The sequence below is a fragment of the Rhinolophus sinicus genome, linkage group LG03, assembly GCF_036562045.2.
Source record: "Rhinolophus sinicus isolate RSC01 linkage group LG03, ASM3656204v1, whole genome shotgun sequence".
In the NCBI taxonomy this organism is placed as follows: Eukaryota; Metazoa; Chordata; class Mammalia; order Chiroptera; family Rhinolophidae; genus Rhinolophus; species Rhinolophus sinicus.
Genome location: NC_133753.1, coordinates 123,486,368 through 123,501,755, shown reverse-complemented (window position 1 = coordinate 123,501,755; position 15,388 = coordinate 123,486,368). Strand labels below are relative to the sequence as shown.

The 15,388-nt window shown below is 41.8% G+C and overlaps 1 protein-coding gene across 1 annotated transcript in view; it reads right to left on the bottom strand.

Moving 5' to 3' along the window:
* The window catches only part of REEP5 (receptor accessory protein 5), a 36,434-nt gene extending 24,137 nt beyond the window's left edge, over window positions 1–12,297 (bottom strand). The window contains exons 1-2 of the mRNA XM_019727792.2: window positions 11,899–12,297; window positions 11,059–11,152 (exon numbers count right to left, since the gene is read on the bottom strand). Coding sequence (XP_019583351.2) covers window positions 11,059–11,152; window positions 11,899–12,016 — 212 coding nt within the window. The 5' untranslated portion in view covers window positions 12,017–12,297. The remainder of the gene's footprint in view (window positions 1–11,058; window positions 11,153–11,898) is intronic.
* Between the last annotated feature and the right edge of the window lie 3,091 nt (window positions 12,298–15,388).

Below are 15,388 nucleotides of genomic sequence, written 5' to 3'. Positions count from 1 at the left end.
AACAGGCTAAAAAGAGATTAGAGAAGCACCCATGGATTTTAATTATACATCACTCTCCAAATCCCAAATGCTACAAAGAATTAAGAGTTAGCTGAAATGCCAAAAATCCTATTCATAAGTCAGTGGAAACGAATTCGACACTGCTAAAAACATTTTTCAGACATACGCTGCAAAGATGGCTGGCCCAAATTGTTTGCATTGGTATTGAATTGGTACTGATATGTCCACAACCCACTGGCCAGCCCTCATCCAGACCACCGGGCCCCAGTGACTGGTACAGGCTGCCTCCACCCTTGTTGGCCCATCTATTGTTTACATCTTTGCTGCTGTTTTCTAAAAGCAAGGACGGGAACCAAGCATGGCCACAGGATAGTATTGAACACAAAGTCCATGTTTATTATGTATTACATGTCATAGCATTCAGAAGCTTAAGCAATTGACAAATACCAAAAATAATATGTCAAATAATATCCTACCCAACTTTTACCTAATATTTGGATTGTAAATATTCTATTGTTCTATCATTAAGACATTAAAAGTAGCAAACAGGAAAAGCAGAATACGAGGGGGAAAGCCATATTTTGTTCTTGAGATATTCCTTTCATAATTTTAATTATTGAGATTTTTCTTCTTTCATCAATGACAACAGTGATGTATCATTGAGATGGATGGTACATTCTCTCAGTTCGATGTAGTTATAAATTAAGCATTTTTGACACTGTATCAAGTCTTTCAGATTCAAAGCTTATTCCTGGTTAGTGGGCATTTCAATATCTTTGTTCATGTCATTAAATTGAAAAATGTCAATGTCCTAAAATGGAGTATATACTGCATATATATTATACACACCTACATATACAATGAAAGGTAGGCATAAGACAGATGACAAATCCAAAAAGCTCACTGAGAATATTTATAAGTATTCATTCCTCGGTCCTATATTTCAAATGATATAAAGGTAACTTTTAACAGGAAATAGGACTGTCTGGCTTATTCTTCTTTACTTCGCTATAATTTTTCTTAAGATAAAAAGGAAATGAAAGAAGTAAGTACTATTATTTACTATCAGTACAAACCAAACACCTGACTGGCTTTACTTTTCTCCACTAAATTCCCAGTAGTGGGGGATGAAGTGAACTGGCCAGAGGACCCTGTATAAGTCACCCACCACAGAACACCAGTGACAGGTTTCTTCAGATGCAAGTCTATACTGAGCACTGACAATGCATGTGACACGGTACTTAAGCCCTGGGGCCAAAACAGTGATTCTCAAGGACTTAAAGTCAACACTCAAAAAATAGTTCCACTCCTAATGAAGCAACACATGTGTGCTGGGGGAGGGGTCCTATGAAGGAGGCTTAGAGAGGGGGCGTTACAGAAAACTGGAAATCTCAATGGAAACACAAGGGAGTAAACGATGGATTTAATATTTTTTAAATGTCAGTTAAAATTATACACCATGCTTAGGAACATGTGTACCAAAACAGAAGAAAACCACTCACCACATGACATATTTACAACTGGGAAGAACAAAATTTTATTCAAGAGCAATGATATCTTAAGCTGCTGATATAAGTAAGGAAGAACTAAGACAAGGAACAAAGAAGCGTGAGTGGAAACAATAAATGAAAGAAAATATAACTTGGGAGGGTTTTTGTTAATCATTTGAAAGCTCAATAACATAGAGTTAGAGAACTATGACTTTGATCAAGTCAACTTTCCTCTTTGTATATTAAAAGTAACCATGCTTAATTAAGCCCTTACTGAATGCTTGATTCTGTGCTGTTTGACATGTATTACCCCCATCCTTTTACATATGAGAAAATTAAGTTTCATAAAAGCTACTTGTCCAAGGGTTAACATAGCTAGTGATTATCACGTCCATATACACAAACGTCTGATCACTCGCACCACAGAAACTGAGGTATATACCACCTGTACTGTACATGATTTATATGTAATTTAGTCACTACAGTTCAAACTAGCAAATGACATAAAATTAAGTAGTGTTACGTGTCTTCAAAGCATTAGCTTTACTACTAAGATCAGTTGTACCCATCAACAGCATTTTAATTCTAACGAGTGAATTTATATTACCAAACTGGCAGTGCATCAAAAAAAGCAGCTAATCAAAAAACCCTATACCATTAAAAAGCTTTGAAATATGCTGTTTGTAAAGAATAGAGAGGAAACTGCTGTGATTCATTTGTTTTGTTTTATTTCTAATGTTGTAATCTATGTTTAATAATAAACAGTCCAGAGTTCAAAATAGATTTTTGGAGTTTGAATATGAAGAATATGAACCATAATTGTCTACAAACATTTTTGATACAACAGACACATAATGTGACCACCCACAGTGCCCACTATGTGTGGGACCGCTTTTGGCTGTACGTGTATTTATCACAGAATGTGAAATAGGAATTCCTGATAGCTCAAAATGGTTTTCCTACTTCCTATTACCTCTGTTTAGGAGTCTGCCATTGCAAATCTTATTTGAGGTATACAGGGCATCCAACTAGAAGGAAAAAAAAGACATATTTTAAGACATAAACAAACACTAGTTTGTTTCTATGCCAATAAGGAAAATATTTTTCTTCATGAAAAAAAAAAAGAAACTATGGCCGCTCAGAAAGTCACACTTATTTTTCACTCTCGAATAAGTGTGTTTCAAAGCAAGAGAGAGGACCAACAAAGCAAGAGAGACTAGTGAAAAAAAAAACAGAACATAACAGTAAAACCAGTTTGCTCCTTCCCCACCCTAAAACAGATATGAGATAACTAATGGCATATATGCTTCTTAAACTATATAAACTATCTTCTAAGATGACTATACAAGAGCAATAAAAAAATATACCATGCTCCTTTACTCTTTAATATAGTGTTCTCCTATAGTAAAAAATGACCTCCTTAATAAAATGCATAATATACAATAAGCTAAATTCACAGGCAAATACATTTTAAGATGAGTCTATAGAACATCTCTAATGGAGGCTGACTTATACCAAAACAGTCATTCAGTGGTCAAACATTTTGGTGTCTAATTATAGTGATCTTATTTAGCACCTGTCCACCATTTTGTTTTTTAATACAAAATGGAAGATTCAGTCAGTCAAATATAAACCACGTGGAATGTTGACAATGTGCAGCCCCGGGGAGTCAGGCAACTGTCTCTCTACCTACGCCTGGCTTTGCCGCAACATACTTGTGACCTGAGTCTAGTAACTTCAGTTGGTGGCCATTTCCAAATCCGTTAAAGGTGGCTATAACCCCAGCAGCTTGATCTCTAAGACCTCTCCCAGAAACCATTTTATAACTCAAAACTGAATGCATTAAACTATTTGATAGATGGTTAAAAAGGGCTAATGCCTGAAGCAATAAAACAGCAGATGCAAATCCTCCTGCAATAACCCTTTGTCAATAAAATGGATGGCTCTATAAATAGAATATCTATAAGTTTAACTGAAGCTCAAGTACCCTCACTACCTACACAGGAACAACCTAAACTGACCTTTCCCAGACAAAAGAGGGCCACATCAAGATGTAGACAGCAGTGTAGAGTTACCTCTGACATGTAAGTGAGCCTTCACTAGATCACCCAGCCTGACTATCAGAAGCGGCCAGGATATATATAGTGGCCATGTGACTGAGAGGGATGGATGATAAGCTCTGCTCCCAGGAATCAGGAGCCTGAGCAAGTGAGAGAATGAAGTCAGGATAGGTTTCTACAGGCCCCACTTATATTCCAAGTGCTACAAAAGTAGTTTAATTACCAATTTTTAAAATGTAAACGTCTGCTCTACTGATTCATTGTTCCTCAAAATTAATTAATTGGTAACGTTATTGATAGACACTAAATACCTTAAAATGTCCCATATGTATTTATACTTGTTTTAAATACTATATGAGGGCATTAAGTTGAAAACTGAGGCAGTTCTGATAAAGAGAACTCCAGGACAGGGGTAAGATGAAGGCAGCTCAGAAGGATGAATACACAGAATCTCCAGGGCCTTCGTAAAGAGAGAAAAAAAGTTCACTGAAGTCCAAAGGGAACACTCCAAAAGAGGAATGGGATTTCCCTTCACAAGTGCTTTAGAGCCTAGAAACTAGGTCATGAGTAAATAATTTAAATCATTATCGTATTTGTTCCCCAAAACTGTCTTTTGCCTATGCAGGCAAAGGAATCAAAAAGAAAAACAAGAACTTAACCAAAACTGGTTAAAACTGGCTACAAAAATAGCCACCGGTTGTTTTAAGGCAATTTTATTACTTTTTCAGTTTTCTCCACAACTCCTCCATCTTAAAATAGTTCAGCAATATTAGCAGTAATATTCAGTGAAAACACAACCAGTAAAAAGCTGACAGAAGTAAAATGTTTAAGATTTCAGTGTAGCTTAAGGCAACATGTACAGAATGCCAGTAATAGTTTTGACCCAAGTGCACAGTTGGCCAGAATATTTGCATGTGCTGTCACTACACAAAGCGTGGGCAGGCGTAGCTTTGCTCTCTAGCACGCTAACGAAGAACACAGTTACAGAGAGAAAAGCTGGTGTAATAGGAACAGAAGCAGCTTAACAGAAAATGTGTCTGCTCCCAAGTTCGCACGAGTAAAACAGGAAAAAAACCTAAGATAATTAAAAGTTCTTGGAAAAAATGCAAGAAAACAAATGCAGTTCCTACTAATGAGTCTGAAGAGAACCACAAACACATCCTCCAGCACCACTAGGGAAGCCAGCCTAGCTCTGTGGCAGATGACTCTGTTCTGCGGAACAGAAAGTGGTTCAGAACTGCCAGTCACATGGCGACTTTCTCATCCTCTCCTCTGGGTAATGAACCTCTGCTCAGGAATCTGCCATTGCAAATCTTAAATAAGGAGATTTCAACCCTTTCTAACCTACAAGTAAATGTTCTTACTTTCTCTGCAGTGCATCATTAGCTAAGGAGATGCTGTACCTTGTACTTGTGGCGAGTTGTATCGCAACTCTAGTAATTATTTTGAGTGTTTCGTTATTTTTTTTCAAATTTCCCCTCTCACCGTCCCCATTCTGATCTGACCTCATCGGGGTCATTCCCAAACATCTCCCTCTTGAGATGTGTTGGCTCCTGACCAGGAACTAAAGGCAAGGCGGCATTCCCTCAGGAAATCAATTCACTGTGCCATTTTCAGGTGGGCTTGCACTGACTGGGATAAAAGACAGCAAGTCTCTACAAATGACTATTTATATTGCTGTTGTCATAAGGCAGTGCTACAGCACAGACAATGAGGGAAAGAACTCTTAGTAACATTCTAACTCATGTTCACAAAACATTGCAAATGACTACATGTGCAGATACATGATTTGGGATGGCAGTACCTTACTTGAGTAAAAATATACGGCATGAAAGTAAAATGTACTGACAGTGTCAAATTGATAAAAGAGTCAACAACAACAGTTTAATTTTCATCTCTACATAAGGTTATGGATATCTCTGTGGGACACTCAAAGAGCCACTTGGGAAGTAGTGTAACATAAACATTAAAATCATGGACTTTGGAGCCACATTCCTTGGGTTTAAATGCCAGTTTCACCTTAATCAAGTGACTTCTTTTTCTGTTTCCTCACCCGAGGAACAATCATAGGAATAATCATAGTACTTATGCTGTAGGGTTGTCATGAGAATTGAATGAGCTATATCTGTAAACGATTTAAACAGAGATAAGTAAGTATCTAGTAAACAAAATGCTACACACGTGTTCAGCAGCCATGCAGACCTAAAAGCTGTTATACTCTTTGTACTGGTGGCAAAAGCTTAAAATGGGCTGGTGAGGACACACAGAAGAGACAATGACACATCACTGAAGTGGGCATGAGATTTTAAAAGCGTCACCAAACATTAGATTACATATATACACCAAAACACTGGACGCTAGACATATTTCCTTTTCTTGGTTCTAAAATATGCCTGATGTGCTTTCACACTTCTGTGTAGTCACTGATGGTTCCAGACCAAATCAAGGCCTGTGTGACCTTAGAAAACATACTCTCCTTCTCTCTGTCCCTGGATCATTTCAAAACTAAAGGAATTAGACCACATGTTTGAGGTCCAAGGCCCAACTCTGATAGTCCCAAGGTGGCAGCCTAATCCTTAAGAAAAATATATTTTAAAAAAAGGAAAATTGATAGATGTTTTATAGAATTTTAAACAAAAGGGTTATTGAGTTAGACAAAAAGAGCACTGCCCCCCTTCCCCTTCTCTGCCGAGCAAAAGTTAAAATAGAAAATAACGTCTTTCCCACATCATTCCATCTGAACAAAGAACAGAGAGAAGGCCAGCGCCCACGCTCAGGGACCACTGGGACAGGGTTACCGCAGGTCTCCGGCAACAGACTTTGCACGTGGAGGACAGCGTAGCATGCTTTCCTGAGAGGCCGCTCAGGTTCTTAGGTGTTCGATGCTATTACAAGCAGGGCTGCACCAGAAACAAAAGGCCGCATACTGTATGATTCTATTTATACGCAATGTCCAGAATAGGCGAATCCATAGAGACAGTAAATACATACATTGGTGGTTTCTGGGAACTGGGAAGTAGGAGAAATGGGGAGTGACTGCTAATGGGTATGAGGTTTCCTTTTGGGGTGATGAAAATGTTTTGAAATTAGATAGTGATGATGGTTGTACAACTTTATGAGTATACTAACAACCACTGAATTGTACACTTTAAAAAGGTTGCATGTGAACTATATCTCAGCGAAAGGGGAGTGAGGTCTAAATAATGGAGGTTCCTATTATTATCCAGAAGTCTGCCTTCTCTTATCAGGAATAAAGCAAGGTGATCAAAGTAATTCTGTCAACAGCTCTTAATAAGAAGAAGGCTGGAATTAGATTTCAAATTGTCTATTATGCAGGGTGGCCAAAAAGTCTGGAAACATAGAGGTAGAATTTTAAAAGCTTTGCTTCCAAAAAGCTCAAAGAGAAATTATGTACACAGAAACTGAGAGTAACCAGGAGCAAAGAGGTGCCCGATAAGGCACTGGTTGTTCTCCGTGAGCAGTGCCCACCCAGGCCTTCAGCTGTCTGTGTGCTCCAACACACCAACACCTGAGCTGGAGCCAGGTGCACCTGAGCCCCGCCCACAGATTTCCCAAGGTGAAGAGTCCTGAGAAAAGCTAGGAAGCCAAATGAGCTTTTCCAAATTGTATTTCTGCACCCTACGGCCTCTAGGCCCAATGCTGACCATCGCACATAATCGGTGGGCCCCTCTCTATGATGGCCCAAAGACAGAAAAAAGTAGGCGCAAAAGCTGAAAGGTGAGAAAAGGATAGGCAATAGTTTGCCAGGATCACCAATTCCTTCTAGAGGTCATAGCGGCCAGATGACCTGTACATCGTATCATCTCACCACCCTATTTAAGATCCATCCAAGGCAGTCAGAAAACATGCCAACTCTCTACAACCATCAGGAATAAAATGCACACTTCGTGTCTGGGCCAGCTGCCATGCGTGCTGGCACCTGTACGTCTCTGGTCCTCCCTCGCTGCTCTTTCCGCTCACAGAGCTGCCGCCACATCAGTTCCTCCGACAGCCGAAGCACCTGCTGCCCCCAGGGCAGGGACAGGCTGCTGCCTCTGCCTGGCTCTGCTCTTGGCTGGTCCCTTCTCATTCCTCAGGTAGTAACTCAAAGAGGATCTCAGATAAATACTAGAGTCCTTCCTCTTACTCTCTACCACAGCTCCCTGATGACTTTCTCTGGAAGGCTTACCACACCCTGTCACTACTATTTATTGTGGTTTATCCTGGTAGACTATCGGAGGATGGAACACATATACCTTAGTCCCTGGTGTATCTAAAGTGCTGCTGTAGTGCCAGGCCCATGGCTGGCATTTGACTTTTGCTGAATAGATGAACCTGTATTTTTAAAAATAACCCTGGCTAGGGAGCCCAGGGAGAATTACAAGAGGCAAGGAGAACAATTTAAGTAACACTGATTTAGGTGCTATTAATATCACCATTTTCAAAGACTTTCTTTCTGACAATCACACGGACATGTCAGTTAAGCCATAACAGACTTGATTGTACTTCTGTAACATGGATTGCCTGAATGCTTACTAACCAGGGGGCTGCATGCTTTATACTGTGCACAGAGCCCCATGTCTCCTTGAACTTCCCTCACAAAGCAGAAGACAGGTGGGCTTCCGGACTATTCCCAGTGTCAGCCAGCCATTTTCCCCACCCTTTCACAAACGTTTTCAATTGTAACAAGCACCGTTACTGCTGTCACACTTCACCAGTTCTCAACATTGGCTGCACATTAGAATCCTTTAAAAATTGTGAAAGATCAAGGAGTCTTTAAAAAAAACCCAAACGCAGGCTATAACCCAGACCAATTACATCAGGATCTCTGGGGGCAAGACCGAGGTATCAGCATTTTATAAAAGGCTCCTCAGATAATTCCAATGGGCAGTCAGGGCTAAGAACCATGTTTTAGGGGAAAGTCCAAGTACCCACAGAGACCAACCTTCACTTCATTACCTTAGGATCATAGAATCTTGTATTTATTTTAAAGGTAAAAGAGTTAGGTCTACCAAAAGGAAGCATCCTATGAATAAATACTAATCTAGAAATATTCACTATTTCCTGAATTTTTGCTTAAATCATGAAAGTCCCTTTGTTAGATTTTTAATACTTTTCCCAATTCCTACTAAGGTGTACCACAAATGTCACTTTGCCTTAGAATATTCAAATAGAAAAGAAAACAAAGTGTATATACTTAATGAATAGTTCTAAACTATGTAAAATCCACTGACCTGAACTACTCAGAAATATGACTGTCTCTACCATTTTACAGAATTCCTAGCAATAGATAGGAATAGTTAGCTTCTTGTAAGTAAAAAAGAGCCAATAATATTCAATTAACTATGTAAAAAAATGAATGAAAGAATGACTACAAAAAATTATAAAGTTGAATAGGCTGGCTTGAAATTACGTTAAAATATGACTTAAAAAATGGCCCTTGCTAGAATTAATCCACTTCAGGTCAAGGAGAAGCATTTCGAGTTCTGTCTACATCTTTGGTTATGTATATCCACTTTCATACACACAGGCATCTACCCAGCTCACCTAGAAAGATTTTTACCTTTGTAAAACCCACAGCACTGATCTTATCACACCGACAGAGAAGGTTGTTTCTCACAAGATTATGTGCCAAATGGCACTGATGTGGGAAAAAAAGGTTCTTTTATGGTATTCAGTATTTTTTTAAATCCATATGCCTTGCTAGAAAGTTTTTTTATGCTATTTAGTATTTTTTAAAATCCATATGACTTGCCAATTCAATATAATTCAGGCAGTGAGGCAGTACTAATCGGCTACACAAGATTTGTTCAAAGTGTGATCAATGACATCTAGAGCCCAAACCTGAAAAATGCTTCAAAAATCTCTCTTTAAAAGAGTTCCCACAAGTAGACTACACAAACCAAAGAAAAGTAAAGGAGTGTACTACTGAGTGATTTTGTCTTTTATCACAGACAGTGATGTACAAGCCATTTTGAATCAGGGTTGTCTGCAAACTGTGTACACCATCATATATCAGTAGATTATATTTTATGGAAAACAGCTGTTCTTGTATCTTTTTCATTGATCTGAAAGCCAAACCATGTTTGCTGGTCTACCTTTAGAATCCGTTAGTATTCACATAAAACCTGGATGGTGCTTTAGCAGGTAATGCTACAGAGGGTTAAAGCTCTTCTCAGCCTGAAGACTGAGGCTCTCCAGTTTCATAGTACACCAAATGAATATAGTAACTATTACTTATGTAATTTCAATTGAATTGTTTAAATCAGACCCAACTTCTAAAACATGTTTCCTCCTGTCCAATGAGAGACACAAGATGTAATAAGGTGTTATTTGTGTCTTAGCCTCCCAGCTGAATTTTTTTTTCTTCCTCGATTTTTATCCCTATGGTTGAGGAAAGTTACAAAAACCAATTCAATGAAAGTAAAACCCACCAGCTTTCTTGGGAATACTAGAATCCTTCCTCTTATTCTCTTGGGAAGAGTTGTAGAGTAAAACAAATTCATTTATGGTGAGGAATAATTCCTATTTGAATGGAAAAATGAAATTGTAGGATATTTCCAAAATAAGTACACTGTAAACACCTCAACTAATAAATTCAGCTCCTAATCTGGTGATTCATTTGTAATTCAGTTTAATTACATAAAAAAGTCGTCTATATAACCAAGGAGCTATATTAGTGATGCATTTCATAAATTTTGTTTTTGTTTTTATATTAGGGTGGTTCCCATTTGCCTGTAATAAGTGGCAAGACTTTTTATTTGATAAAATTCATTGAGGTAACAGTGATTAATAACATTATATAGATTTCAGGTGGACAATTCTTTATCATCTGTATACTGCATTGTGTCCTCACTGCCCAACGTCTAGTCTCCTTCTGTCATCATGTATTTGACCCCCTTTACCCTTTTCACCCTCCCCCACCTCCCTGTCCCTGTGGTAACCACTACCCTGTTGTCTGTCTCTATGAGTTTGTTCATTTGTTGTTTTGCTTTATATTCCACATATGAATGAAATCATATGGTTCTTGTGGCAAGCCTTTTAAAATTAAGAAGACAAAATTCTCCCCAGTGCCTGAATTAACATTAATTCAGAATGAAGGAAGTCCTAATCGATGGGGTTTTACTGTCTCTGCACATAAAGGTAAGGTGCAATACACATTAAAAGAATTATTAGGGAGAAGAAATCAGCCAGCTCTCTGTACCCATTGAGAGCTCCCCACCAGTAAAGGTAGGATGACTTTGTTGTAATACTTTCCATTTCTGCACCCATGAGAACCGTACACACCCCAGCAGCATAATCTGATGAAATACACATTTGGGTTAGTCATCAGGAGATCAAACATCAAGTTAAGGTTCTAAAATGCGTAACCTTAAGCAGACAGTTACTGTTTTGTGGTGCTTTCACTGCTTTCCCAGGAAAATTGGGATATATAGCAACTGGGGCAGGGTTGGATGGGGGAAGGGTAGTGAAAAGGAGGAAGGATGATTGCAGGGGTAGCCACTTACGAGACGTAGGCTGGGTAGCCAAATCCTATCAGGTTGCAGAGGAGAGAGGCTCCACAACCGAACACCAGGTACAAGGCCACCAGCCCGATGACACCTGGGGACACGAAGAGAGAATTGGGTCGGGTGGCACGAGAGGCGCTCAAGCAGGGAAGCCCACACCCACACTGCAAGGCTTGGCCTGCTCAAAGCGTTGTTGAAAAACAAATCACGCGAAGGTTGGGCCTGCGCCTTCGCGGAGCTTGGCCTTGGGTCTGGGAATACCCGGCAGCCCCCATCTCTGTGCCCTTCCTCCCGCCCTCCCTCTCGAAGGGGCTCCCGCGGTGCTGCGCACCAGCCCCGGGAGCCCTGCTCCAAAGAGGGTCGGGAGAGGCCTGGATTACCGCGCCCGCCCAGAACCCCCTCCCCTCCCAAGGGAACACCCTTTTCAGTGCCGAGCCTCACGGAGGGCCGGGTATGCCTGGGTACCTCCGCCACCGTGACCGCGCGACCTCCCACTGGGGGCCCCACCGCTCCGCGCCAACCCTGCGCTTCGCCGCGGGGACAGACACGTCAGCGCCGGCCCTTCCCCGCTCCCCGGGCGTTCCGCCATCTGGCTGGGGGCACAGGCCAGCGTCCCCCCCAGCCCCCAAGCTGGGGCCGCCCCGAGAAGGGGTTGATCTCCGTCCCTTGGCCTTTCTGGCGGCCAGTTCGGTCCCCGAGGATGCCGCATGCCACCGTCGGTCACCGACATCGCCTTCCCGGACCCTCTCCCCGCTTGCTTCCCCAGCAGCTGGTGCAACAGCTGCTCCGGGGCCGGAGTGAGCGGCGGCGACCCCCAGCTGCCCCCGGCCGAGCACCCACCGAGCGCGATGAACCTCCGATTCACGCCGGTCTTGGCCTCGAGTTTGGCCAAAAGGTCGGTCATGCAATTCTTCTCGTGCAGGAAGTGGTCGAACCTCTGTCTCATGGCCGCAGACATGGTAGGGACCGTCCTGTCGCCGCCTGGGGCTGCTCCTAGTGCCGGTGGCTGCAGAGCCAGGTGACAGGCGGGGCTGGCAGGGGCGGCGACGGGAGGGGCCAGCCGCGTCTGCGCGGCCCTCCCACTCGGCCCCCTCCTGGCCCCGCCCGGCCCACACAGACCCTGGTCCCTCCCCCGCGCCGCGCTCCTGGGCTAGCGCCACGCACCCGGCGGCATTTGGGCCTACACGTCCCCCGGCGAGCACAGTGAGGTGGACCCAGCTGCAGCGTCTCTCGCGGAGCGACCGCCTTCCGCGTTAACAGCCTTAGTCCTGTGAGGGTAAAAAGTCCTGATGACTCTTGTAAGCTCCTTTCGCAAATTCGGCTAGTGCAAAAAACAGGTGGAAAACAGAAGGCAGCCCCTTTGCTCACTCCTGCAGTGTGGTAGGACTGATTTGATGTACCAACACTGCCATACGAAACCTGCTGAGACATTTTAAATCTAAAAATTGAAATGTACGACCCTCCTGAAAGAACTCTGGTTGCAGACCAGCTTTTTATCTTGGTTGCCATAGTTTTTCTTACCTACAGATAATAGTGTTTTTCAAAAGACCCTTGAAGAAACCTAATACACCCTCCTCTGGGGGACTCCTTTTCCAAGAAAGTGCTGCACCACTGAAACCTTTTTATGGTGGACTTGAATTTGCTTGATGGCTGATATCATGGAAACGTTTCCAAAACCCCTCCGCGGAGACAACAGTCTGCACTTGCCTACTAGCAAAAGTACCCTGAAGAAGGTAATTGCAAAGTTTAGGGCAGGACCTCACTTGCTTCCTTCAGAATGCCATGCTCTTGACCTAAACCTAGGCTCACCCACATTATTTCAGGAGACTACTTTGGAAAGCATTCTCTCTGACTCCTATGATCTGCACACTACTGCCAAGTTTTCTTCATGCTGGAGCTTCAAAGGCTTACAGACTAGAGCTCTGATTCCTTAGCTTAGCCTTCACTGGCCCTGCCCACAAACTGGCCCCCAACAGCCTGTCTTTGTCCTACCCAACCCCTCTGCTCTTTCAGATCCACTTAATCACGGTACTGCTTGCACTTCCGCAAAACAGTACCCTACCCTTTGCTAGCTTTTTTCTTTTACGCTAATTTCCCTTCCTCTTTTCTTTCCCAGAGCTTGTTAGCTCGTCTCTCAACACTCCCACTACTATCCAGCCAAATGAGTGAACAAATTAAACCAAATAAAAAATTAGTTGGATTACTGTGATAGCCTCCCAACAGAGCTGTCCATGTCTGTCATTCCGCCTACAGTCAATTCTCAATGTGGCAGCCCATTGGATCGCTTAAAAATGTGGGTCAAGTTGTGTTATCTTTTTGTTCTTCCCTCCAGTAGCCACCCATCTGCCTAAAGAGTGGCCGCAAGGTCATAGGTGATTTGGTTCATCCCTCTCCCTTCTAATTTCATCTCTTACTGCCTGCCTCCCTGCTGTGCCTCAAACAAGCTGAGTCCCCTTCTAGTCCCCCCTCATTCCCTTCCCCCCAGCTTTCCTTTTCTACTATCTCAGTGGTTCTCAAACACGAGTGATTCTGGCCCCCCACAGGACGTGAGCCAATGTCTGGAGACATCTTTGGATGTCAGACAAATGGTCACAAATGGGTGGTAGATGTTACCCACTGCTGGCATCTGGTGGGTAGTGGCCAGGGATGCTGCTAAACTTCCTACAATGCAAGGACAGCCCCCACAACAAAGAATTATTCAGTCCCAATGTCAATAGTGCTGAAGTGGGGAAACTCTCCCACATCTAAAAAGCTCCAGATAAACACTTAACTGTCTCCTCTCATTCTTCAAGTCTTTGCTGAAATGGCACCTCCGTGAGGCCCTCTCTGATCCCAAATTGCAAACCTCAGCACTCTTCTAGCCCCTGTCTTGCTTTGTTTTTCTCCATAGCACTTATTACAGTCTGACATTCTATATATGAGAGTCTATATTTTTTAATTGTTTTTCTTTCCCCACTAGATTATGAGCTCCATGAAGGTAGGAATTTTTGCCTATTTTGTTTACTTCTGTATCTCAAACACCTGGAACAGTGACCGGCACTTAATAGATGTTCAATGACTATTTGTTGAATGAATGAATGAATGTCTAACGTGTATTGTACTGCCCAGCATTCTAAGTGTTACATGTACTAATTCATTTCATCCTCACAACAGCGTGAGGCAGGTTCTATCAGTTTTATCCTCATTTAAGGGAAGGAAATGAGGTACAATGTGGTCTCATAATAAGTAAAGGTCAGAGCTAGATAGAATTCAAACCTAGGCCCTTACCCGTATATAATACTGCAATATGGGTTGAATTGTGCACTACCCCCCCCAAATAAAAAAAGATAGGTTTCAGTCCCAACTCCCAGGACCTGAGAATGTGACCTTATTTGGCGATAGGGTCTATACAAAGGTAATAATCAAGTTAAAATGAGGTTGTTAGCGTGGGCTCTAATTCAGTATGACTGGTGTCTTATAAAAGGGGGAAGTTTGGAAACAGACAGACACACAAAGGAAAAATGATGGGAAGACACACAAGGAGAAAGAGGCCAGTCATCTGCAAGCCAAGGAGAGAGGCCTGGAACAGATTATTCTCTTACAGCCCTCCGATGAAACCAGCCCTCCTGACACCTTTGTCTTGGACTTGTGGCCTCCATACTGTGAGACAATAAATTTCTGATATTAAAGCCACCCAGTAGCAAACTATTATAACTGCCCACCAGAATAACTGAATTTTGAACATTTTAACCAGTTGTGAGTGTGTTTAATTTCCTACTAAGTGAATATAGTAATTATTCATTTATCTGGAAGGCAGGGTCAAGTTTTTGAGTACTTAAAATGATTCACAATTTAATAGTTTTATTTATTTTTTAAGCCAACGAGCAAAATCCTTTTACATTAGGTATTCAAATGAGCTTAAATTTGTAGCACATGTCATACGTTGTCAACATTTGGACTATATTAACTATGCATGAAGTATCTGGAAACATACTATTCATTTGGATATACTATATTGTATAAATATTGTTCTCTTCTCAATTTTCTCCTGAGATTCTAAATGTTTTCTTTCTTCCATCATTCCACCTAACAATAATAAAACAAGGCAGCATAGTAAGGCATAGTGTATGGAGCACTGTCTGTGGATCCAGCTTGTTTGGGTGAAATTTCAGCTGTACCATTTAGCTGTGTGACTTTGGGCAAGTTACTTAAGCTTTCTATGCCTCTGTTTCCTCATCTGTAAAATAGGGATAATAGTGCATATTTCGCAGGGGTGTCATGAGTTGCTACTTGTAAAGTTTTTGGAAGAATACCTAGTGCAAAATAAGTGTTAGTTAAATAACTGTACAAA